Source organism: Sander vitreus, chromosome 7 (genome assembly GCF_031162955.1).
Source record: "Sander vitreus isolate 19-12246 chromosome 7, sanVit1, whole genome shotgun sequence".
NCBI lineage: Eukaryota > Metazoa > Chordata > Actinopteri > Perciformes > Percidae > Sander > Sander vitreus.
Window position 1 is genome coordinate 29,615,605 of NC_135861.1, and position 26,317 is coordinate 29,641,921.

At 41.8% G+C, this 26,317-nt stretch overlaps 1 protein-coding gene across 2 annotated transcripts; it reads right to left on the reverse strand.

The window, feature by feature from the left end:
• Positions 1-235: 235 nt before the first annotated feature.
• On the reverse strand, positions 236-25,816 carry lima1a (LIM domain and actin binding 1a). Of its 2 annotated transcripts, none has more exons than XM_078255885.1 (11): positions 25,561-25,816; positions 23,564-23,751; positions 21,613-21,658; positions 15,934-16,377; positions 6,886-6,952; positions 5,340-5,434; positions 3,654-3,719; positions 3,394-3,445; positions 2,957-3,021; positions 2,732-2,865; positions 236-2,139 (listed from the first exon to the last, which is right to left on the reverse strand). In XM_078255885.1, the coding sequence occupies exons 2-11, from the start codon at positions 23,686-23,688 to the stop codon at positions 1,020-1,022; spliced, it is 2,214 nt and encodes a 737-aa protein (XP_078112011.1). In that variant the 5' UTR covers positions 23,689-23,751; positions 25,561-25,816; the 3' UTR covers positions 236-1,019. The 2 variants fall into 2 exon arrangements, with proteins under 2 accessions (XP_078112011.1, XP_078112010.1); XM_078255884.1 differs by having other exon boundaries at positions 25,578-25,815.
• Between the last annotated feature and the right edge of the window lie 501 nt (positions 25,817-26,317).

Genomic DNA, 26,317 nt, shown 5'->3' on the forward strand with positions numbered 1-26,317 from the left:
CATATACCATCTTATTTTATGTTTAAAACAAAAAAAAGCCAGTAAGACCTTTAAGTTAAATGATTATATGACAAACGTTATTAAATGTTTGACAATCTAGGGACGTTGAAATATGTCATTACCACTTACCATGACCAGTCAACTAAGTCTAAAAAGTCATATCCGAGTTTCCGACTTGTAAATGGTGCTCACATCAACTTAGTTTGAAGTCATAATTATAACCGGGAACCTCAGATTTTTTTGCATATAACAATTTATTTCAACAGTAGTTATGTAGGATATTTGGTCCCTTGGTTTGAAAAACATCAGTACAACAGTATTCCGATCCAGTTATTACTCTTGAAAACAAAAAGGAACACTTTTTTTTTTTTTTTTTTTCTTCTTTTTTAAGTCTAACATGTACATACAGAAGGGCAACTGAAAAGAAAGTAAGGTGACGTAAGATGTATTTTCCACAAAAAGTCAAAACCTATCCAAATCCATTATTTTAAACTGATCCTAGTGCTGGCCTGGGCTTTTTCTAAAACAGAGTGGCATGTCTTCTTTTAACTTTCCTATTAAAAAGGACTCCATTAAGAAGCTACATTAGCTGTAATAATCACACTTCTTATAGTATAGTAATAGGATCATGCTATTGGTACTTATAAGTTTCAATCCAGATTAGGAGGCTTTCAATGAAAATAGAAAAATTACAGAAAAATAATTCTCTACATGTCATACCTTTGGACATCTCAGTGCTAAAAACATTCATTACATGAGCGTAATTTTAAATATTGTACATTTAAAAACAACAATTTATGTCAGAGGGACAATAGCCTTGTAAAAACTATGTTGTAGGAATGGCTTTAAAGGTTTCAGAAAGTGTTCGAAAGAGGCACAAATAAAGAGTTCAGTAGAGTTCACACTAGACACTGCAGCAACTCTTTTAAGAAGAGGAGTAGAAAACATCTAAAAAAAAAAAAAGAAGGAATGGCATGAAGTCCACCAAGTGTCCATGGTTATGTTGCTGATCGATCAGTTCATGCATCCTCTTCCTCTTCGTCCTCGTAGTGTCGGTTTCGTTTGATCATTTCCTCCACTGTCAGCACGTCCTCATCCTCCTGCTGCGGCGGCGGCTGCTGCTGCTGCTGCTGCGGCGGCTGCTGCTGCTGCTCTGCCTCCTCCTTATCCTCCACCTCCTCGCTGTCCCAGAAGCCCACATCCTGAGACGACTGGCTGGCCTCCACCTCACCTTCCGGAGATGAGAAGTCTGTTGGCGTCTCCTCCCGTTTCAGAGGCGCCATCTCTTCCTCTGACACATCTCCATCTTCCTCCTCCATCTTCTCCTCCTCCTCCTCCTCAGGTTGATCATCCGGAGTGTCGTCTTTCTCTTTGGCGAGACGATAGTCCGGCAAGTATTCAGTCTTCATCTCCCCCTCCTGCTCCTCCTCTCCGGAACTGGTGTGGACGTCCACACAGCTGTCCTCGGTGGGTGTGTGGCTGTCTGTCGACTGGCCGCAGTGCTGCAGCTCCATGCTGGATGGTTCAGGACTGGGCTGCCTGTCGTCCACAGGAGGAGGACTCGGTTGTCTGGCCTCAGGAGCAGGAGCTTGTCCTGCCAGTGTGAAGGGCATGCTGCGCTCCTTCAGGGAGGAGGTGCGGCGCAAGCAGGGCGCCTCTCTGGCCTGTTCCGGGGGTGAGGAGAGGGAGTCCTCCTCTGGGGGCCACTTGGCTCGGATGGGCTTACTCGCGGACCCCTCGTCTGCGGTCGTCGTGGCGGCGCCACTGCGGCCGCTCGAGTCCTCCAGCTCCGTTCGTGGTGGCCAGGAGATTTTCAGCCTGCGGGTCTCAGTGGGTCTGTCAGACTTCTCCGATGATCCTTGTCCCAGAGCCTCCATAGTGGCCATCAGCACGTTGACTTTAGCCAGCGGGGAGTCCTCCACACTGGGGCTGTCCAGGTCTGAGGCCGGGCTCTGGATCTTTGGCTTGGTCGGAGTGTTGGACTGTGGGGAGGTCTCGCCGCTCTCCCCTTTGCTATCCCACAGCTGTTTGTGGGGCCGGTGGCCGAAGCCCTCGTCGTAGTTGCCCTTGGCCTTGAACAGCTGGCAGAAGTGCGGCTTGCAGTAGACGTTGTTGTGCAGGGAGGCGTAGTTCACCAAACTAAATTTAAGAAAAAGGGAGACGCAATAGAAATACTGTAAATTAGACTGCAATTTTCCACCCACCCACACACAAAAATAAAGCAGCATTTCTATAACAAATACAAAATAGGTATCACAAGCCATGCTGTAAAGACATCATTTTTTCTTATTGTAATGCAATCTTGGTTTATGAAAATTAAAAGTAAAATACTGCTGCTACAAAAGATACAAGTGATACATTTTGTAATGCTTCTGGTTGTCATTGTTGTGGTTTTTAAACATTATTGCATTGCCACACCCCTTTTGTTTCCAAATTCTTTATATTCTAGTATTTTAATTTAAAATACCTCTTATTTATTTTACTCCTTCCCCCCCCCCTACTGATCTGTAGCTACTGCTGTCTTTGTTGCTACTGAAACAACCAAAAAGGTTTATCTTATTTTATTTTGGATTTGGTCGTGCTTGGCTGCATGGCGGTTAAAAAACAAACAAACAAAAAAACAGTTTTAAAAAGTGATCTTAGTATAAAGAAATTAATGTAACCAAGTGTCTAAAAATGTCTGCAAACCCTGTAAAGTTTAAGAAACCATCAGTATTTTTGTCGCCCTCACCTGAGTTTGGTGTTGCAGTGTGAGCAGCGGAAGCAGGAGCTGTGGTAAACGTGCTGATTGGCCACCAGCCTCTCCAGAGGATAAACCGTCTTTAGACACGACACACAGGTCTCCCTCACAGGCAGGCGGAAGCTCTGCTCACACACAAAGTTAATTCATTAATTCACAACATGGCATTAATGGGCATTTTTCTGGGTCAAATGGTTGTTTCCTGTGAGGACTCACTTTAGGAGTCTTGGGCTGAGAGGAGTCTCTCTGATTGGAGGATGTAGGAGTGCCAGAAGCGGAGCCTGTTGGGATCACAACACCACCAGTATGAGGAAAAGGCAGTGACGTGTTCTGAACACTAGATGGAGCCGCTTTCATGCTCAATACATGTACACTTCTTGACTTTTCCATATAAACTGACACGTTAGAGGCTCAGGAATCCAACATGAAGCGGTGTACAGTATTATAGTACACTAGATACATTAAATTAAAACATAAATAAATGTAGATTTGTCATTTCTGAATAACTTACAGACAGACTGGATTCTTTGGGTGTAGTTAATGTTTTTCCATTAACTACACCCAAAGAGCCACTCTAATGATGGGCCAAGTTCTCATTAGAGGAGAGGATTCCTATCATCTGGAGTCATATGGAGACATGGAAAGTAAATTACCGTTGCTCTCCGAGGTGAAACCCTTCCTGCTGTTTGGTTCAGACTCTGGACTCTAACAAGAGAACAAAAAAAGAGAAAAGAAAATCAACCCTGTCCCATTTGTTCCACATCAAAAACTGCCGTACACAAAATTTCCTTTACAGATAAACCATGCGTTGAAACATCCACCATGTCTGAAATATGAAGTAGTTTATAACCATTTGAAGAGAAAAAAAATAAATAAAAAAATCACAGAAATGACAATAAGTCAGACTCCTCACCAGGTCCAGAGTGCACGGAGGAACGTTCTCCTTCTGCTTCCCGCAGAAACTGTCCAGCTGATCACTCTGGGAGAAACAAGAGGAGGTTCAGTAACAAAATAGAAAAAAATTTAGCCCACAGTGCTCCTTTAAAACATTGACTCCAGTCCAGAGTTAGTTTTGGGTGATTGGGTTAGATAACAGCACGAAGCTGTCACCTTAAAGCGAGTAGAGTATTTGGCGTTAAAGCACATAGTGTGGACCCAACCATTGGACATTTGGAAGTAATCGTATACACTTAACTTTACTTAGGATCTTTACTTTGTTTATATTTTTGACCTTGTGTGTATTTTGGATATCGGTTATCTGGAGATCTGTTTTTATTAGGGCCGTCAAACGATTACATTTTCTTAATCGCGATTAATCGTTGAATTTCTATAGTTAATCGCATGTTTTATCACATGATTAAAATTCTATTTTGCATTTCAGAACTGTTTTTAAGTATATATTAACAATGGAAAGCCATTCTTACCAGTGGATCTTGATTGGGAATCAAATGAATGCAAAGAAAGTGACTTTATGAACTTGATTTTAAGATTTGTATTTGTTTATTATATATTTAATCTAGTCACACATTTGAATTTAACAACAACAACAACTTTGAATGCACCACAAGGCTGTAAATTACCAGTTTCATTGAACGCACTGTCTGTGTTTTTCCGACAACAGCAGCTGCAGATTGTTACATCCCGGTGTTGAATCCTCTACAGTGAAACACAGTCAAACTTTACACCGTTTAGCGTTAGCTGTCAGCATTGTAACCGTGTTTAATCCAGCTACTAGCTGGCGGTAGGCTAACGTTAGCTGCTGTCGAGTAGTGTTAACTAGAGTCATGTGCAGCGATGTTTCTGTTTCCTGTAACGTCTGTTTCAGAGCATCAGAGAGAAATGCAGGCATATCAGTGGCACGAAATCCGCGTTGCTATTCCTGTAGCCTGTTAGGGACGACGTAAAGCCGAGTGAAGTGAAAATAATAAATGGCGGCATGCGATAAAAAAAAATAGTTTTTATATATATATATATATATATATATATATATATATATATATATATATATATATATATATATATATATATATATATATATATATATATATATATATATATATATATATATATATATATATCTCACTTTCCTCATTTATATTTTAAGATCCTACAAAATTCTATTTAGCTACAAAAATGCCTGAAACGCCAAAAGTAAGTAGTAGAGACTTGATGATATAGAAGATGATACACCGTCTTGTCCAGTCGCATTGGTGTAAACTGGCGGGTTTCAGAACGTTGCAGAGCGGCGCATTGCAAGTTTCAACTCGTGGTCTGAACTGGGCTTTATACTTCTAGTCAATTTCCAGATTCCGAATAAAAAAAATAAAAAAATAATTCATAATACAAAATATAAATCCACAAATATGGATTATCAGTTAAGATAAAACTGTATTGATCCTTTTACGTATGCTAATATGTTTGTACTTTTACATGAATGCATTACTTTTACTTTAGCAGAAGATCAGAATACTTACTACTAAATACTTACTACTATACTACTACATCCACCACCGTTAGTGGGGTGAACCATTTCTGCAGAAAGAAAACAAAAAAAACACAAAATACATCGTTTTGGGGGATGATTGACAGGAGTACTCACACTGACTGAGGTGGGAGTTACTTCCTGTTTGGAGATGGCAGCTTGGTAGAGGGCCATCCTGTCCCGGAGAGGAGTTGACTCCGCAAGACTTCCATCTGGTACAACAACAACAACACAATTGATGCAAACGATTGTGGTTCAAGTTTCATTATTATAAAATCAGATTACCACACTGTGCAGCTTGTACTTGTTAGAAAAACGTAACGAGGGTTTAGAGCATGGTTGACCTCGTTTGACGCACATTGATTCTTTCCAACTGGTTAGAAATACTTTTAGCCTGCAAGACCACAAACGCAGCACAAATTCAGTTTTCACAGTCCATTAATTGTTGGACTGTTGACAGTTGTTGTCTTGTGATGCAGAATTCACCAAAACGTTCACATGTCCCCGTTTAGGATTTATATTTTTTGCATTTTTCCACCCAGTTGAGACTGAGGGAAGGCGGTGCTGGTTAGTCATGCAGGCTGTGGACGGGAACATGAGGTCAGGAGCTGTGTGGAGGGAAACAGAGGGTTTTGTCTGACTTCCTGTGCTCTCTGAGGCAGTCTGCTGATCACAGTGGTCCTGCAGCGGTCACTTCTGGGAAGGATGTAATCCATCCAGAGGAAGGCAGGAAGTGTTTTGTGGAGGACATTTGTTTTTTGTGACGGACTGAAAAATCCAACAATGCTGGATGTGCAGAGAAGGCTTTGTGAATGTGAGACCATTGGAGCAGTGGAGGTTTTTTGCCTTTGACAGAAAATATATACACGTGCCTAAATTTTGTTTTTAAAAAGCAGCTACTGTATAATCAAGAGTTAACACTGGATCCCCAGAGTGTTATCACTGGAGCTTTACAGAGCGTTTTAGCCCATTTCAGCTGACCGTTTTGAATTTGCGACCCCAAACTTAATAGTTTTGTTTCCATCTCCATCCCATTTACAGCAGATAAACACAGTTAGAGGTGGCTGGTGAACATAGTGGAGCATTAAGAAGCTGAAGAGACCGATATTTCCCTTATTTAACTTTTATTAAACATTGACATTATCACCTTATAAAGTTGATACAGCAAATGTGTTAGCAAATAGCTGCCTGACAGCGCTGTAGCTCTCGCTACGCAAGACTAACTAGTCTCCAAACTTCCATTCACATTACACTCGTTTCCATTGCTAATAAAAAACAAAACTGATGAATGCAACGTTAAGACAAAACAAAAAGGCCAATTTGTTTATATATTTATAGGTCTAACTAATACCAAACTACAAACCCTATTCTGGGTTCTAAAAATTGTTGAACACACTGGATACTTCTTTCAAGTTTAAATGGGTCAAATTTCAAAGAGAAATACAGGGCGCCCTGATGGCTTAAATAGTAAACTGTATAATAATAAATCTTCTATTGGACTTCTGTTAAGTCCAATAAGTTGCTGGTTCAAGTCGGGCCAAAGACAGTGGTTGCATATTGTTCACCATCTCTCTCTCCAAACTCATTTCCTATTCATCTCTCGAATATAAAAATGCCTAAAATGCCCCCGAAACTACAAAATAAAAATACAAAAAATATGTACCTCCAAGTAGATGGTCCATGTTGGCAGTATTACCGTTGTTTCCTCTACTCGTTTGCTCTCTGGATACCTGCAAGAAACAAACACACAAACACACACAAACAGTCAGACACAAGGCAACGGAGAAGTCAAAGGACCAAAAAAACAGCTCCAGTGTGTCTTGCATGGCCTCTGTGCCCACGCACACACTACAGCAATACAGGCTGCTGATGCTCACATGTCCCAGCCGGTAGAGCAAACACGGTCCATCAGGAAGATCAAAGTGTAGAGGGAGAGGCAAAGACATTAGACAATCACTGAGGTACTGTGTGTGTGTGTGTGTGTGTGTGTGTCCAGTTCAAACCACTTTAATCCCCTTATGAGCTCAGAGAGACGGAGCCTCAGACAGACACCCCGTCTGTCAACAACCGCCGGGCCAAACTACAAACTAAACTGATCATTTATCGGTTGTGCTTTTACACTTAAACTTCAAACCTTCCATTTACAAACATGAAAACTAATGTCTGGACCTTATATGGCTTACGGGTGTGTTGAAACCGATAAATAGTACACGCCTGAGCGCTGTTGCCGTCACCTCTCACGCCCCCCTTATTTTTTAAAAAGGAACATAATTAGTCGATCTGTTGAAGTCACGTTCAAGTCTCAACTGTCCAGAAGCAGTCAAACCAGTCCCACCGACAGCCATGCCAACATGAGGGCACACATCGTACAGTACAGATTACGCAATAGGTCAGATTACGCTTCTGCTCATTTAGCCTTCAGTCTGTGAGAAACATGTTAGGCCCAAACACCTGTTCAATAGATTCCCCACTAAAATGACAAAAAAGGGGCAGTTTTCCCTTCTGTGTTTACTACAGATTCAGTGCCAGTGGGTGAAATAAGTACTAGAAGACGCAGATATTGTTCTTAAGGGGAACAGCACTTTCAATAAGAATTCCAATGTTATTTCCATGACAGAGGAAAGTTCAATAAATATTTGTGAACATGAGCTACTCACTCTACAAGCCAGAAACCATAAAAAAAAAATAAAAAAAAAATAAAAAAAATTATCTCAAACTTGTGATGTCATCAATTATGAAGTCTGGCGCTTCTCCAGAGAAAAATGAATGGAAGACTTTGTTTTCTCCCTTTTTTACCCAAATGAGCTTTATTCTGTTGTAGCGTTCTCAGTTCTGAAACAGAAAGTGTACCCATATAGGCCGAATCACCGTGACCTCACACTAACGCAACAATCACTTCTGGTTAGACAACTGGTCGGTGATATGAATCGCAGAGATATTTCAAATTGGCAAACTTGTTTATTTCTGTTGTCATTTTCAGGCTTATCTGAAACTTTTACAAGATATACAGTTAAACAGTCCTGTGTTGCTTTGCTAGTGTCTTTGAGAAACCAAATCTAGTGATAGGAACAGCAACAGCTCACCGCCGGTCGGACTGACTGCTAAGTTTGGGTGGTGTCATTTTCTTTAGTCTGTGGCCCAACAGGTAAATTAGTTTTCCAAGCTAACGTTAATGAACGGGTTGACATATGAAAGCATCAAACATGCATTTTAGATGAATGAGATGAGTATATCCAGTTCCTCGTCCCGGTTTGCGTAATAAAAACTAAAGTTATCACTAGTTATTTGATGCTGTAAAAAAGGGGGCAAATGGGAATGATTGTAAAGATTTACAAAGAATATGTTTACAGCATTTACTCTAACTGGGACGTTTTGGGATTGCTGTGGATAAAGTACATACAGCAATTCATTGGTACGACCATCTTTTTTTTTTTTTAAAACAGTCTATGGTTTTAACCTCCTAATATGGTGAAATTTGGTAGTTTAGTTCAGTGGTTCCCAACATAAGGCACCTGAGCGGCCCGCTGAGTGCTGCAGGCTCATAGTGTCTGCAGCAGGTAAAAGTTGGGAAAGATTTCATAGGACAAAAAGCAGAGGTCAGGGTGAACACTGAAAAACAACACGCATAGTTCGGACAAGTTAATGCTCGTCAGTTATCGCTGAAAAGATCAGTGAATCAGGGTTCAGTACTAAACAAGTTGTGGCTTCCTCTCAGAAGTCTCAGACAACATAGTCGCTCAGGGTTTTTAAAACTACACACAGTACTCCCCATTTTTACGTAAAAATCACACGCTTGTTTCACCATCTTTGTGGGGACCCGTCATTGACATAATGCATTCCCTAACCATCACAACTAAATGCCTAACCTTAACCCTTACCTAATTCCAACCCTAAAACCAAGTACACACACATACACACGATGTGAAATGACATCTGTATGTTTTGTTTAATTTACCAGAGTCAAGACCTTTGAGTAACTAAATTCAGTACTGAATCAACAATAACGTTTCAGTGTTTTAAGCCCCCAACGTCTCCTTCCAGGCAGCGCTGCCTGGAAAGCACTAGGATTAGGCAATGTTATGGTGAGGGTTAGGTGCCTTGAAGTCAACGGTCGGAAGGAGACATTGGGGGCTTTAAACACCATTGAGCAACAATAACTCATTATTTTTGGGGGGGGGGGGGGTGCGCACAACAAACTGTTAACACAACACATCACCTTTTGCGTTTATGTTTAACTTGTTAGCAAACAGTTGCTTATTTACACACCCAACAGACACGAGCAACATTATAAATTCATCTGCAGTCGCGTTTGTGTCGACCTGATAAATGTACGTTTAATATTCTCTTATCTCCGTTTTTGGTCCCTACCAACTCCTGAGGGAAATTTCCGTCTCTTCAGTCCCTAAATGGTCCACTTTACTCACCAGCTAGTTTCCAACTGTGTCCGTTTTTTTCCCCCGCTGAAAACGACCTGTTGAGAGTCGTGGGAGTGAACCAAACCGTACCGTTGTAGCCGTAAAACTACAAACAATGAGCTGAAAGACTCTGTAGAGCTGAGAGGAACTGGACACAGTCGTGTGCTAATGCTCTGTGGATTCACCTACAAGCGACACCTTACACAACTGTAGTCATTTATTCCACCGTTAATATAAATACATTGATTATAGCAGCTTTAAGCTCTGTGGTTTTTAAATCTTAAGATCCTGGCATTATCCTTTTATCAGGTGAAGATGAGGCTATCACAGGCGACGTCATCTGGGGGCAGGGAGTGAGTAAAACTCGTAAATATGTATGATAACACACTAACTCTGAATCATAACTGAGAACACAAATGAGCACCCAGTGTTTCTAGCACTAGAGAACAGAGTCCAATCCCAACAAAAGAAAACGTCATCTTCATATGAATGGATCCATCTCCGAGGGTGGATTATCTTCCAGAAACCGGAGGTGCAGCTTTGTGGGAGAGGGGGTGTCTGAGACAGGTTTGCATGCGTGTGTGTGTCTGTACATGAGGAGGGGGTGTGTGTGTGTGTGTGTGTGTGTGTGTGGGTATAAACAAGCAGCCGAGCCATGCGTGGCCAGTCTGGGTCTCAGGAGGCTGGATCAGCAGGCTAGACAAAGAATCTGCCACTAATCCTCATACTATTAAAGCTCCCTTACAGACTGGCTTGCAGTAATAACCGCACCCGGTCCCCGAACACTCCTCACACACAAACACACAGGTTACCGAAGACGACAACATGTTCTTACGTCAAGCAAAACAAAGAGCTAATAGGAAGGTACCCACATCATGAGTTAATAGCCTTTAAACAAACAAGGCAATATACCTTAGCCACACAATCATGATGTTCAAAGTGAGGTGACACAGTTGAAAGGAGCCAGTGATAAAGTTACCCCAATGAAGAGGCCTTTGAGAAGCAGTTTTCAATACAGGCCCTTCTGCAGCTGTTTTCTCTAAAAGGCTTCCTTCAGCTGCAGAGAAAACATCCTAATCTAACAGAGAAGTCAACAAAACACGGACAGAAAAAGTAACAGTAGACAGTGTGTCTCGGGGTACGAAACCGTGCGCCTGTTCAGAGGCCAAACAAAGAAAGTAAGAAACCCCATATTGAACGGTCTGAATGGAAACACCATAGCTACCTCTTGTGAAGGCGACTGGAGAAAAAAGGCCACACGGGAGAAAAGAGTCAGCAGAGAGACGGGGAGGTGAAGCCGGTTTGGGGGATCGTATGACTGAATCCAGCAGACCTTACACACCAGCAGTGAGAAGACACAGACTGAGCAGAGCAGCCCCGATCTTGGTTATGACAGGGGAGGAGGGGACGTAGACTGGGTGGGAATAGGAAAGGCGACAGGGAGCAGGTGTTCCAAGGGGGGTTGCTCAAAGGGGGGTGTGGCCCAATGAAGGTGGGGATGACGACAGGAGGGGAGGCAAAGTCTGCCGTGGGGTTACAGATGGCTTAGAGGGCGTGTGTGTTAAACACTGTCATGGTCCCCCAGCCTCAGAATAAAGCAACGGGCGTTCGGGGTGGAGTCATTTGCGACAGGAGGAGGGTGGAGGAGCAGCTGGTGCAGGGGGTGACAGTAGGAGGAAAAGAAGGTGGGGGAGGATAGGTGGGGCTGAGCTGTGTGTGGGAGGGAGGGAGGGGCTGCTTTGGGTGAGGGTCAATTAATTTCAGAGTGCCTCAGGACTGCATGCTTCGCCCAGCTTGAGGAGGGGAGTGGAGAGGGGGTTATGAAGATACGCGGGTGGGGGGTAATTCATTTTAGACTACAGCCATGCTAGCAGCTCTGTGAGGCTGTACTCTACACTGTGGTGCTTTGAGCTAAATGCTAATATTGTCACGCCAACATAGGGTTTTGCAGGTCTAATTTTAAGTTTAGTTCACGTTAGATGAAAAACTAAAAAACGGGGTCACCAAAGTTCTCACAAAATGATCCTGAGGGAAAGATAAATGTTTGCACCGAATCAAGTCATGGTAATCCATCTAATAGTTGAGAGATTTCACTCCACCACAGCTGGAACCCCATGGTGGTGCTAAAGGGAAAGTCAGGGTTATCAAGTCATTAGAAATGATTCTCTGAAGAATGAATGCCTGTACAAAATTCTGTGTACAAAAGTTTGTGCCAATAGCTCTAGATCAAGATGAGATATTTCACAGGAAAAGTAAAAACTTTGTCCTGCTGGTGGCACTAAAGTAAAAATCAGAGGATCACCAAAGACAGCGATTCATCCTCTGGGGAACATTAATGTCTGTACAAAATTTCAAGGCAATCCATCAAATAGTTGTTGGGATATTTCAGCCTGGACCAAAGTGCTGGACCGACAAACTTTGCTCCCCTTGAGCCACAACGCAAAAAGGAAAAGGGAGTCGAGGTCTAGAAAGAGAAGGGAGGGTTGAGGGAGAACACAGGGAAAAGATGGACGGAGGGCTGAGGAGCAGAGAAGTGGACAAGGATGACTGATGAGGTGTGGAGGGGAGGAGCGCTTTGATAGCCTGAGGGGGCGGTCTGAAGAGGCTCAGAGTGCACATCAGCTGTCTACAGTAATGAGCTTGCACCATGACATCATCTGCCCTGAGAAGAGGAGCTCAACAAAAAGGGAAGCAGAAGGCCCAGCTTCAGCTACATAGTGGACACTATTGTACAAGAACTGTACAGATCTTGTATTACTGCTGGAGGATTTCCCTAAAACAATCCCTCCTTTGGTAAGACAACCATGCAACATGCAGTAAAAGACTCTCCCAACTCCCCAGAGTTGCTCCTTGATCTCACTTTTTAAAAAGGCCCACATACTGTAGGAGGTCAGGTTGTGGTGAAAGCGGTGGAAAAACAAAGTCTTTGTTAGAACAGCACTTTTTATTATAAAATGTTTAAAAAGGTGTTTTTTGCCAAGAACCACACCTTGTTGGTCCTGGATCTCATGAGACCTCAAAAAAAAAAAATTCTCAGGTTTAAAGTCTGGAGCTAGTCGGTACTTTTCTCATTTTTACTCCCACATATTCCGTCCTGTAGAGCTCAACAGTGACCGCATGCTTTTTGAATGGCTCGGGAAGTGAATTTCTCATTCAATCACTCCACTGACATTGCAGAAAATCCTAAAAAAAGTTTTAGGCCTGGAACCAAGCCAACCAGCTACGAGATAAATTGTGACCATAGAACATTTGGCATACATTTCGGCGCAAAAAACAAATTTGGAAAAAAGGCAAAAAAGGGACAAGACTGTGTACATCACAGTTCTATAGTAGAGTTTAGTGGTAGCAGCTCACTAGCCATTCACGGGTGCAGTAAACATTTCCATGGCAACAGCGAGGTCCACCAGTCAGAGACTTCTGTTACACTTTAGGATTGTGGGAAGTGTAGTACTTCTCCATGACATTATGAACTGTTTAAAAAAGGAGGTGGACGTCTGGCTTCTACAGGAGCATACAAGTTTGTTTCACAATCTCATCTTGTGGTCAGTCTACATTAGACGGTTACAACATTGCGGCTGATAATCAAAATCCTGAGTAAGAAAATTAATGGGATTTTGAAAATAGTCCAACAAATGCACTTACTCCAGTTTGAGTAACATTTGTTAAAATACTTTTGAAGAAATACACTTCTTAAATAAAAAGATGGATACCCCTCTCATAGCTGTACAGTAAATCCAGAGCTACAGTTAGCTTAGCATAAAGACTGCAAACAGCTAGCCTGGCTGAACAGTACATAACACCCAGTAAAACCACAACCACACTTTTTGTTCTTTAGTACAGATTTTTTATTTTTTATTTTTTTTAAAAAGAGATGCAACGTGTGTATTAATTAGCTTTAGGTGGATTTTGTTACCTTTGGACAGAGCCAGGCTAGCCGTTTTCCCCTGGTTTCCAGTCTTTGTGCTAAGCTAAGCTAACTGGCTGCATCTTTATATTTAGTATTGGGATACGAGAGTGGAACTGATCCTCTCGTCTAATGTTCAGAAAGAAAGTGAATGAAAGCATTTCCCAAAATGTCAAACTATTCTTTTAAAATCTACAGTGCCGTTTGAGGAAATTGCTGAAATGTTATATTTGTGACACATTTAAGATTTACTTCTTCAGTAGGAACCAATGGGCTTTGGAGCTGAGAGCCAAAGACAGGAAGTCAGAAAGTATTGATGGACTAACAATGTTGGTTTCAGTCTTTTCTTTGAATTTGTTGACCCAAAAAAAAAAAATTATATATAGTATTACTACTACTACAACATTCCTATCTTTTAAAAAAGGACATTCCACGCATGCTTGGTGATGGGCAATGTCGGAGCCTGCTCGTCTGGCAGACTTATCTGGAAAAAAAACAAACATGTTCCCGCTCATAAGAAGAAAGATTTACAGGAACGGACGAGCAGAAATTCTTAAGGAGGAGTGGCCGTTTGCCCGGGGGGGGGTTGGCTCCAAGATACAGGAGTTGCCGTCTGCTCTCTGAACTTCTCTAATGAAGCTGCTCCTATCTCACAGCATCCAGTCAGGCAGAAAAGGAAATGGAAAATCAAAGAGAGTCAAGTATTGCAAGTTTGCTTTCACCTTTCTTTTGTCTTTACTCCCTTCAGTGGATTTGTTTGGTCCCTTAGGGGCAACAGAAACAAGCTGTAAACAAAAGAGTTAGAGGACCCACCGGCCTCTTTAAGATCGTTTGGGAAAACTTCGGTTTCCCAGTCAGTTACAGTAGTACAGGCGAGAGAGTGGTGGATAAGACTGCTGTTGTAGATTAATGCTACATTTACAGCGTCGCGGCTCCAAACCGTAACGTTAGTTGGGACAGACGCCTTGTTTCTTCAGGCTAACTGTATTAGCTTTAGCCAGGCAGGGAGCAGCTTTCTGCGGTGAAAAATGGCTGGGAGATGTCGTGAGTCTGGAGATGATGTGGGGTACTTATTGTTTACATCTTATGTTACACACTTCAGGCTGTTGCAGCTAGCTCAGGGGAGAGACTGTATGACACTAGGTGGTACAGCCTGAGACATGCACAATACAAAAAATTAAAAAAAGGTTCAAGTCCCCGTACAGACCAAGTATGGCGTTCGCCTTGCAGAGGTACCCTTGCAAGTGCATGTGTCTCATTTGTGGATTTCAGGCCTTGGTATGTGTGTTATGTGCACAGACAACAACCCCTCAGGGATCAATAAAGTGTCTTCTTCTAAAAGATGAAAACGCCCTATAAGAACAGCAACAGTGAACAAAGGCAAAATTGCCGTAATAACCAAAACGAACGGTTAGACGCAAAGGAAACCGCAAAGTTGAGTGATCATTTTTTTGCAGGTTCGTCACTATAAGTGATCCATTAATTTAAAATTGTGACCGTAGGAGCTTTAATCACTGTTGTGCCATTTTATTCTGATCAATCATGTACAGTACAGTGGACAAAGTACTTAGTGTTTTGCAAGTTGTTCATTTTAAAAATAAAAAAAAAAAGCCTCATAATGGCTTGTAATATTCTCTTCCTGTCGTAAATGGACACTCTTGTGTTGAGGAAATACAGCATGGCCGTTGTTAACATGTCACACCTCGAGTAGGAGCACTTTACATTTTACACGCCTCGAGCGAATGCATGACTGGATGTTAAACGCCTCGACTTTTATGCTCCACAAATAACAGTCAGCTGCCCCGGGGTGCACGAAGCTCCGGTCACTGATGCTTGCCGAGGGGGATGTCGGCAAGTCAGCTGAGTTTGCTTGTTGAGGGATGGTGAAGTGAAGCTGCACCATGTGACTAGCAGCATGACAGCACTGGAGGGATCTGACCTCTTTGAGAACAAGCTGACTTTTTTTTCCTTTTTTTTTACTTAAACTAAAACCAATCATGATCATTTTTTCTGTCTGAAGGCCAATTTATGCTTCTGCCTTAAAATCGACACCGTGGGCAAGTATGTAGGTGCGTGGACATACCGACCCCATGCCGAGGCCTGACCTGCACCTCAAGAAATGTAACTAAACGTCGCAGCAACGCAGACTGCAACAACTGTGATTGGTCCGCTCGGCCGTGGTCGCGACACATTAAATAAACTTCAGTATAGACTTCAGGCCACAGCGAAAGCTCTGCGTAGAGCCTCCGAAGAAGCATAAATCTGCCTCAAGATGAAACTAAAGACAGTTCTCTCTTCATACGGTTACACCTCATAACTCGTAACTTCTGACTCCGATATGGACAAACGCCATAACCTGCCGGTCACCGGGACAGTCAGATAAAAGACTCACCTCGTCGGTCAGGTTCTCTCTCTTCTCAAACATCATCTTGAGGCTGTTGAGGGGAACACTCGGCCTCTCAGAGTCCGGTACTTCAGCTGCTGCTCCCTCCTGCCCCTCTGAATCTCTGCTGGGCTTCTCCTCCATGTCGCTCAGATCCTGGGGTTGAGCTGACTGCAGCTGGTTGGAGCTGGTCTCGGAGTGAACCTGCGTCTCCGGCTCAGTATGCTGGTCAAGTGAGAGTGTGGTGGTTTTCAGGGTGTCTGGCTGGTTCTCAATCTGTGATGTGGGTCTAGGATTGGGGCCTGCGGGTTGACAGATGTGGATCTGAGCGTCGGCAGGGCTGCAGGCTTGACGTTGGGCTCTGTGGCTGGACGGCTGCTGCTGTTGTTCCCAGCGTTTCTTTAAAACACTCAGATTCCCACTGCGCAGTGTGGAGGGAAGAGGTTCTACAACCTGCAGAGAAAAAACAAGCACTCTGCTGTTATTTACACTCCTTTTCAGTCTGAAACCTAAAATGCAGTCAATTCCTGCGCCCCAAGGCTTCAAAGATAAGGCTGCCATGGTATTGTCACCAAATCTCATGAAAAGACCAAAACCAACGTGTTAGCCCGTCTCTCAATACTTTCACACCTAGTCTGTGGCTCTCAGCTCCAAACTCACTGGTTCCTACTAAAGATATACATCTTGGCTCACAAATATTTAAAAAGACTTTTTCAAAACAGCTGGTCACTGTAGTTTTTATGAAAGGTTACTTAACGATGGTGCATTTGTTGGGGACTGTTTCCCCGGAGCTATGCAATGTTTGGCATTTTTGTTTGAAAAATGACTTAGCAAAATAGTTGCCAATTAGTTTTGTCGATCGAAAAACAAAAACGGTGAATCAAGTTTTTATTTCAGCTTTAACTCAACAGGTTGTAGATCTAGAAGACAAAAGAGGCCTGTAACTTATTGTGTGTCAGTGTCAATAGATAAAGATTGATTGCGCATAAGTCTGTAATATGGCTGGAAAAAGTGAAAAACATCCATTACAACGTCCCTGAAACTCAAGGCAAGGTCTTCAAACTGCTCGTTTTGTCTGACCAACAGTCAAAACCCAAAGATAAGACTCCGTTCAGTTTCACATAAAGTGAACTAGTTAAATAGCTTAATAGATTAACGGCAGTAGTCTAAAGTCCTCTGGTGCAGATGTGCAGTATATAATCATGTAAAAAAGACGTACGATGCCCGAGTAGTGAGAAGGCAGAGAAGATAACTGCCAGCAATACAAACAGTCACACACCAACACTTTAATAACGATGACTCACTATTTCTATTAAAGCTTTGGCGGAGAAGACCGACACACTGAGGGACGTTAGCCGCTCTCTGAATCTGCTTTTAGTTTGTTCAATGAATTCTATCAATGTTGGACAGACACCACCTGATCCTCCAATTGCTGAATGAAGCTTAACACACTAAAATAGAACACCGTCCACACACATTTAACTACATGTTAGCATTCATGCAGAGCAAACACTTTCAGCTATGAAAGAAAGGAGGAGAAACAGAAACACAGAAGACAAAGAGCTGCTCAGCATGCAAGTCTATGAACCTGAATCATGCTGGATACAGAACAAAAAGCTGGAAAAACACCACCACCAAGAGTAAAAAGTAAAAACCTGAGAGAGAGAGAGAGAGAGAGTCGCTGAAGACCCGGCTGTCCAGTTGGCGTTGAGAGTTTAAAATTTGTGTGTTTGAGTTGAGTGTGTGTGCTGGCTGGCTACAAGCTGTTCCAGATGTGAGCGCCTTGAGAAGTGATCAGAGCAGCATGAAGTAACCAGCCCACCCCCCTCCTACAGCACACAGGGAAGGAAGGAGAGAAGGAAACCGAGGGGGAGTGAAGGGGGCGAGGGGCGGGGTTGGAGAGAAAATCAGAAACAGAGAGTCAGTTAGGGAAAGAGGAAAAATAAGTCCAGGAAATGAGAAAAACATAAAAACAGTGCTAGAAAAAAATAAAATAAAAAAACCTTCACAACGAAGTGCAGGGAGACTAAACATGGATAAATAATGTTCTGATAAGCCGTCCTGACTCGTATCTCTATCCAATGTTTGCTTTAGGGGCCGCATTCCATAGTAACACCTTTGACTACCTTTCCTGTCTCTACTCGCTTTACTTTTAGTGAGAGGGATGATGAATGCCAGAAAAGAAATGCCACAGAACCATTTCATCAATTCACAGGAGTGACAGCAAAGACAAACAAAAGAAAATTCCCACATAATGTGCTGCATTAAAATTAAGTGGGAAGTAACCAGCAACACAACAAGAGTAAGAGTGGACAGTAGCGGTGGGTATTGCCCCACGATACAGAGGCCACGATACGCATCGCAATACGCGTCGATTTTGAAAAATGATCATGTCAAACAGCTGTTCTTAATTATAACACCGATCGTACAACTTAGAACATTTAATTCAGGCCCAAGATCTTAAAAGTAAGATGTTTCTAATGCCAGAGTTGTTAATAATTGCAAATTAAATATTCTTACGTTTTTGGAACATGTTTCCGTTGGTGTAATGTGGACTGACCTTTGCTGCCACCTATTGGCCCTATTGTGCACTGCATCATCGGTGATGTCAGCAAGGGTCTTTGGTGTTTTTTGCCCCCAACGTCTCCTCCCAGGCAGCGCGGCAACGGTTATGTTTAGGGTTAAGGTTAGGGTTAGCTGCCTGGTAGGCGCCGTTGGAGGCAAAAGACACACCATCGAGCGTCAGCAAGGTGTACGTCACGCTATATGGCCGAAATGATTTCTCTTTAGCACAGCCCTAGTGTCCAGCCATGTCAACAGCTCTGTGAGGCTGTACTCCGGAAGCAACTAAATGCTTACGTCCGCATGCTAACATGCTCACAAAGACAATACTAACATGCTGATGTTTAGAAGGTACCATTTTTGACATCATCTCAGATTGGCAGGAGGGAAAGTTGGGAAGAAAAAAAAAAGTCCTTTTGTCTTAGGATTCAACCTGAGGGAGGCATTAATGTCTGAACCAACACATTTTACTCAAAAAAAAGAAAAAAAAGTCCTTTTGTCTTAGGATTCAACCTGAGGGAGGCATTAATGTCTGAACCAACACATTTTACTCAAAAACGACAAATGTCAACCTGATGACAGGATGGAGGAAAGTTGTCAGGATCACTGAAGTCATTAAGATTCATTCTCTGGGGACCACGAAGGTCTGTACAAAACGTCAATGCAGTAGAAGTTAGGGCTGATCGATTAATCGTGTTCAAATCAAGATGTGAAAGAATGTGATTAGCTAATGTAGATTTATAGCCAATATATTTAGTTGAATGTTTGGTGTAATATTTGATTCAACATTTTTGTTCCTCTTTTCATTATTATATTTACTGTGTTTTTGTTCATAAGAGACATGCTGGAATGATGAGTGTGTCCTATTTTCAGTGGATTCTTTTTATTTATTTTTTATTACTTTATTTAACGTGATCGTAGAAGGTGCAATATGTACCAAAAAAAAAAAAAAAAAAAAAAAAAAAAAATTGAATCCTAATCGCAATATCTGGCAGAAAAATGGCAATTCGTTTTTTTTTTCCTAAATCGTTCACCCCTAGTAGAAATCATGACAGAACACAAGATCTTTGTAAAAGATATCTGCATAAACAGGCTGCATTAAGAATAACTGGGAAGTGACTAGCAGTACAAGCAGAAGTTTAGAAAACAAAGGGAGTTTTAAATGCCCTTTTAAAACTGATTTAAAAAAAATATAAATAATATTCGATAAAATCAGATAATCTGAGTGAAGCTTGTTGATTTCCTTTAATCAAATTCATACCAATAACCATAAAAGGGGATGAAGATGTGGCTGTGCTAAAGTAAAAGCAACATGCCGACCTGAGATTGTAAAGAAGCGCTCTGACCCCGCACACCCTCCCTGCTGTGCTCGATCCCCACAGTGACAGCGTCTAACAAGCCTTCCCACACAGATCAGGTGGGACGGGAGCGTCTTGTTACCACCGCTGCATGACAGCTGATGCCAATACGGCTCACCTACGTTTGCTGCTGCTGCTGTGTGTGGAGATGCTGAACAACAGATGCCTCACCTTAGGATAAATAAAAACTTTCTAGCCTTAAACTGCAGAGAGGCAGTGGTGAAAGTAATAGGGCAGCACGATATGAGGATAATAAGCAAGATGTGAAAATGTTGTTGAATATGGCGATTACACTTGCAATAAATTAAAAGAGTACTCAGTTCTGCCTTTCTGCTACAATACAACAAATTGCTTGTTGAATTTAAAAACAAATGAAATCATTTCCAACTCTTTCATCGAAATTGAACATTGAATAGAAAGGCACCACTAAAAAAAAACAAAAAAACAGTTACATTTCAATGAGCAGTTTTTTGCTGACATTTTCTTTCAACTAACACAAATCTCGGAGTATCTTTTGCGATATGTTGCAGCCTTTCGCGATGAAACACGATATATTGCGTAGCCCTAGAAAGTAAACAAGTAGATTTACTCAAGAACTGTGCTTTACTTTTTCCCCCCCCATTTTTAGCTACTTTCGACTTCACAATTTAGGAGGGACATAGTGCACTACATTTATCTGAAAGCTATAGTTACCAGCTACTTTGATTTGACATACAAGACACATGAAGAAATTGTACAATATGATGCATTATAATAAAACTACAGGCCCATACAGGTGATTTGTGGCTGATCAGACGTTCTCAGGGTGGACTACGCTGGGATTATAAAACGCCATGCACTGATAAGGATTAAGTTGTAGCTTGTCTTGCAAAACAACAACAGGAGAGTGAGCAAGGATTTGAATCCATGTGAGCCTGTCTGTGCGTGCCCACACAGACCTGAGAAGAAAAACACAAAGTTAATACCCAAGGGTGTGCAGGGTCTTTGAACTACACAACAGTTTATAAAAAAAAAGTATCTTAAATTAAGTCCTCCTCAATCAGCTCCATTAACCAGCATGTAAATCGGCAATTACAATTTGCATAGTATAGTTCCAGTGTTGGAATGTAACCAAGTACATTCACTCACGTACTGTACTTAAGTACAAATGTTGAGGTACTTTACTTTAGTCTCTTCATGCCACTTTCTACTCCGCTACATTTCAGAGAGAAATATACTTTTTACTCCACTACATTCATCCGACAGCTTTAGTTACTTTACACATTAAGATTTTTGCACAGAAAAAAAAAAAAAAAACACATGTAGTTTATAAAATCTGATGTTTAATTATAAACTAGCCAACAATATAACGGTCTACAAGTCCAGCTGAAGTGATTAGACCATTAAACACACAACTGTCTGGATCCTTTCCACTTTCTAAGATTTTTCTGCATCGAGTACTTTTTACTTTAAGTACATTTTCCTGACGATACTTACATACTTTTACGGTATGTAAGTACCATTTTGCATGCAGGACTTTTACTTGTAACAGTATTTTTACAGTGTGGTATTAGTACTTTTACTTAAGTAAAGAATCTGAATACTTCTCCCACCACTGCATTACACCCCTACGGATTTATTTAAATTTGGAATTCAGGGCTTTAACTTATAGTAGAGTGGTGTCGTATTGATACTTTTACTTGCAACTACTGCAAAGCATTTTAATACTTCTTCCACCCCTGTGAAGGAGTGAACAGACATATTTCATAGTGAATAAGAAGTTACCTACCGCTTTCTTCTTTTCTGCATTTCCCTCCTCTGCTGCCATCTGGTACCTGAAGATGAGGAAGAAGAAGTTGGGAGTGAACAGGAAATCTTTGGCCTACATTAAGTCACACAGGACGCAGCACAGGAAGTGACAAGTGGCTTCAATGTTTGGTTTCACCTCTGCTTCTAAACTTAAAAGGTCATAATTCCTAAAATGCATAGGAGGAGGAGCTGTGATGCATTGGGGTTTCTCTTTGCGGAAGTCTATTGGGCACCCGTGGGAAAAAAAACTAATGCATGACATCCATACATTCTTGTCACATTATGCCACGTTGTGAATTGAAGTAAATATGCAAGTTATCATGAACGCAGTTATGCTCATGTGACAGAGACAATAACAGTGGACGGATGCAGCTGTGCTGCACATCATTTGATTGCCGTAAAATGATGGCTCTGAAGCACGGATGTCTCAATTTGGTAAATGCATGTTGCCTCGACTCCTCTCTCTCCTCGTGTCTTTTCCTCCGCTCGCAAATCGAGGATGTACAAAGTTCTCTCAAATTGTTTAACTGTAGAATTTTCAAGAGACCAGAAGGAGGAAAAACTTTAGTATTTTACCAATGTCTAATAAAAAACATGCGCTTCGTTATCTTTCCTATCCAGACAGTCAGGGTGTGACCTCTGTATCATCACACTCGTTTAAATTAGTGATAGACCGATTATCCATTACCCAGTAAGAGCGTGCGCCTCACGTAGGTCCTTTGCAGCGCCCCGGGTTCGAATCCGACCTGCAGCCCTTTGCTGCGTGTCATCCCTCTCTCTCTCTCTCCCCACTACCCCGTCTATCTACTGTCACTATCGAATACAGTGAAAAAGCCCCAAAAAAAAAAAAGTTGTGTTGGAGTTTGTAACATTCCAAAATCTTAATTTTGACTTAAAGATTTTTTTTATTTTCAGTGTAAATGCTTATCAGTTCCAAATATTAGTTTCATTAACTACTAATAATTTGTATCGGCCTTGAAAAAAACAGTATCAGTTGATCCTTAGTCTCCCCGTCTTATTTAAACAAAAAAAAAAAACATTTTGAGAATGTGTTAGTATGTTGCAAAATTATGCATTTTACAAATGTGGATCAGTGACAAAAGTCCTGATGTTGTTCCATATCAAACATCATCATCAGAAACAAATTGGTCCATTTCTTATTTCACACAGAGAAAAAAAAACAAAAAAAAAACTGTTTATTGCCCTTAAAAACAGAGAAGTACTAACCCCTAGTGGTCAGACGGAGGAAGTGCAGAGAGGAAACATCCTACCATGCAACTAGTGCGGCACGACATGAGGAAAATGTCAAATTGCTTATTATTTTTGACTGATGTTGCGATTGCGATAGGTTTCACAATATTGGAGGGAATTATCAATTTGTTGGATCATCATTCCTCATTTTCATTGAAACACACACAAAAAAAAAAAGAAAAAAAAAAGTACTATAGTCATGTAGTGTGATTTTTGCAAGAATCTGTACCAAACAGAGGTTTTCCTTTAGTCTGTGGGATAGGATTTGTAGGGTTAGGACATCTCTGCAGCGCCACAATACTTCATTCAGAATGGTTAGACACATTTTGCCTTTAACAAATATTGTCGTCTCCCCCCTGCGATTTGGATATTGCACTAGTCCATGTTGCGATTTCGATAAAATTGCGATTAATTTAATTAATTAAAAATTGCAGCCCTACACGCAATCACCTTCTCAATTTTCAAATGAGTAACGAGATGTGTTTTACAAAAAGAGGAAACTTGAAACGGCAGAGTGGCGAGAAAGTTTGTGAGGAAGACCCATGACCTCATTTCTGAGGTGACAGAAGGAAAAAAAAAAAAAAAAAAGGAGAACTTATCTGCTGAGTGGCTGCTGGTGAATTATTAATTAAACTTGTGGTCGAAGCCCGAGGGGCCGAGTGAGCCAAGGTTGGACTTACTTGGAAAAGCGCTCTGCGATGGCGTTGTTTTTACCCCGCGCAGAGACGATGGACATCTCCTTGGCGGTGACCCTCAGTGACTGGGACGCCCACTGTCTGCGGCTGAACGGAGCGGCGGAGGCCATCTTTGCTGCACGTCTGAGCGATCAATTTGTCTTGTCAGCTTGCCAGGAACACACGTCGTAACTCTGAGAGGACACAAAAGAAGAAGCATGTTGAGCCAAATACACACGTACTGGTGGTAAACTCGTGAGTTTACTGCCTTCTCCTCTGCAGTTCTGCGGCTCTAAAACTGGAGGTTAAGCTGTAAGAAACACCCTCTCTTTCTGTACATTTAAATTTACACATCACACACTGCTAAGTGTCATACTTACCCCTTTTCTTCACACACGTAGTTAAAGTCAGAATAGATCAAATCAGACGTGCCAGTTCAGGCTTATTTACAGTATATTGGTACAAAACCTCACCCAGAAATCAATATATTTTTGCCAGACTCCACATTTGACTGTGTCAGTGTCACCGCAGCATGGGCCGGCCTCTGTGTCTGAGTCGGAAAGTCAATAGAGCGCGTCACACAGCCATTGACCATCTGTTCCCTGTGTGACTCTGCTCAAAAATGAGCCTGCAGGGCAACTACCAAAAGACAACCGATACGCCTGCAGTCCACAAAAACCCTCTTGTTTGCGCGCGCGCGCACACACACACACACACACACACACACAAAATAACTGTCATCTGTGAGTTATACACGCTCGGGATGAATTAAACAATGGAGGCGGAGGACTGGGTTGGTGACGGCAGAGCCTCCGGCGTCTCGACGTCACCCAGCAGGTGGACTATTGTGGAATGTGATGGCTCGTTAGTTTCTCCAACGCGGTTTCCTTTGCGTTAGGTACTCCTCCAGCACTGGGATTGTTTAAGATAACATTTATTTAACTAATAATGCAACATTTTTAACTGCATTAAAAAGGCTCCATTCCTGAAACTGATTCATCTTTTGGTCTACTAAACATCAGAAAACAGTGAAACGTGTGTTCAAGGGTTCTCTTTTTGTCTAAATAACCAGGTCCAAACCAAAAGACCGAACATTTCCTACAATTTAAAGACAAGAGATCAGCAAATGATCTAGTGCAAGGAGCCACAACCATCAAATGTTTGATTACTCAATCATCACACACTGTGGGATGTTGCCCAATTAGGACTTGACGGTTCATTTCCACAACCACAAGAATTTGGGAATCATTGCTCCCCAATTGAGATAAGTTTCCCATCTGATCATTCAGATGGATCGGAGCTGCAGCTATTTTTGTCATCGATTAACCGGTTGATTTTTGTTTAAATTAAGAGAATAACAGAGGGCTTCAAAATGTCTTGTTTTGTCCGACCAAAAGTCCAAAACCCCAAAACAGATTTTGTTCAAAATGTCAGAAAAACAGTGAATCCTCACATTTGATATCCTGGAAACAGACACGGTTTGGCTTTGCAGCGACAAATGACTTTTAGAAAACCATCGATTCTCAAAACGGTTTCCATTTATCCATTTCCTGTCGACTAATTGGATCATTTGACCAACCGTTTCAGCTATGGCTAAATGTCCGTACACTGCAGACATCTCAAACTCCCATTGTCACCACACATCACAAATACTCTAATACCAGGTCAAATACAAATGAAGGATGATTGAGTGAGTGACTGAGAGGACTACAGCACCTCTGCCTCAAGGTTTAGATTACAAACAAAGCAGCATGTAAAACTGATACAGACTCATGCAAAGTTTTTAAGTTGTGTGTCAAAAAGCAACAAAAGGGCCACAGTATCACCAACTATTTACCCTGAGGTTAAAAGAAGACGACAGGGTGCCTTGGAAGCCCGATTTCTAATTTTAAAAAGATTTAACAAATCCATGAATGATTTCAAACTTCAAAGAAACGCACGGTTAAAAAAAAAAGAACTTGATCTGACATTTTTCACGTGAAAAAAAAAAGAAGAGAACGCACATTTTAAAACCGCCTACCTGTAACTATCACAGCTGTTTTTCTCCCTGATGTGTGTTCAGTAGTCGGCTACTTGTGTATTTCCTTCTCTTTTTATCTCCTCAGCTGCTGCCACCGGTGCTTTTTAGAAGACAGGGAAGTAGGAGGAGTTCCCACCACTCCCATTTAACTCAGAAAATTATGCAGCATTCACCTCCACCTGGCAGGTATGAGCTCTCCACACTCGTCCAATCAGCAGGGTCCAGTGTGAGCACAGACAGAGCCGCCTGGAGCTATGTGAGGCAAGCAGCCAGCCAACATGGCAGATGGGGGAGGGCTGAGAGGGGGAGGGGGGAAATCCCACACTGGATTCCTGGAAGTTGAGTGAACTACAGATGACTGCCTACTTTCTCACGAGGTCAGGACTTCGGAGGATGTGACTCATTCCCAATCCTGGATGAATACACTGAAAGAAAGAGGGAATGAGATGCTGCTTAAAAAGTTTGTGTTTTGTGTATAGGGTCAAAATGAGATTAAAAGGATATGTTTAGGGTTGGGTATCGTTTGGATTTTTACGATTCGGAACCGGTACTTTTAAAACGATTCCGATTCCTAAACCGATTCTTGAAAAACTGAAAAATGACATCAAAGAAAGGCTCTTTTTATAGATGTGGTAGCCGTAATATGCTTTTACGTCCCTTTTGGTGGGCCCAGAGGGAAAATATGGCATTTTAAAAGTAGCCTACATTTACGGTAGCTAGCTAACAATAGACTACAGAGA

Bases quoted from the DNA above. Each gene is read 5' to 3' on its own strand.
- lima1a (XM_078255885.1), bottom strand. From the start codon at position 23,688: ATGGCCTCCGCCGCTCCGTTCAGCCGCAGACAGTGGGCGTCCCAGTCA. The intron at 3,720-5,339 runs GTGAGTACTCCT...TGTTTCTCCCAG, and splicing joins TAACTCCCACCTCAGTCAGT to AGTGATCAGCTGGACAGTTT. The intron at 2,140-2,731 runs GTGAGGGCGACA...TCTTAAATTTAG, and splicing joins CACTGCAACACCAAACTCAG to TTTGGTGAACTACGCCTCCC.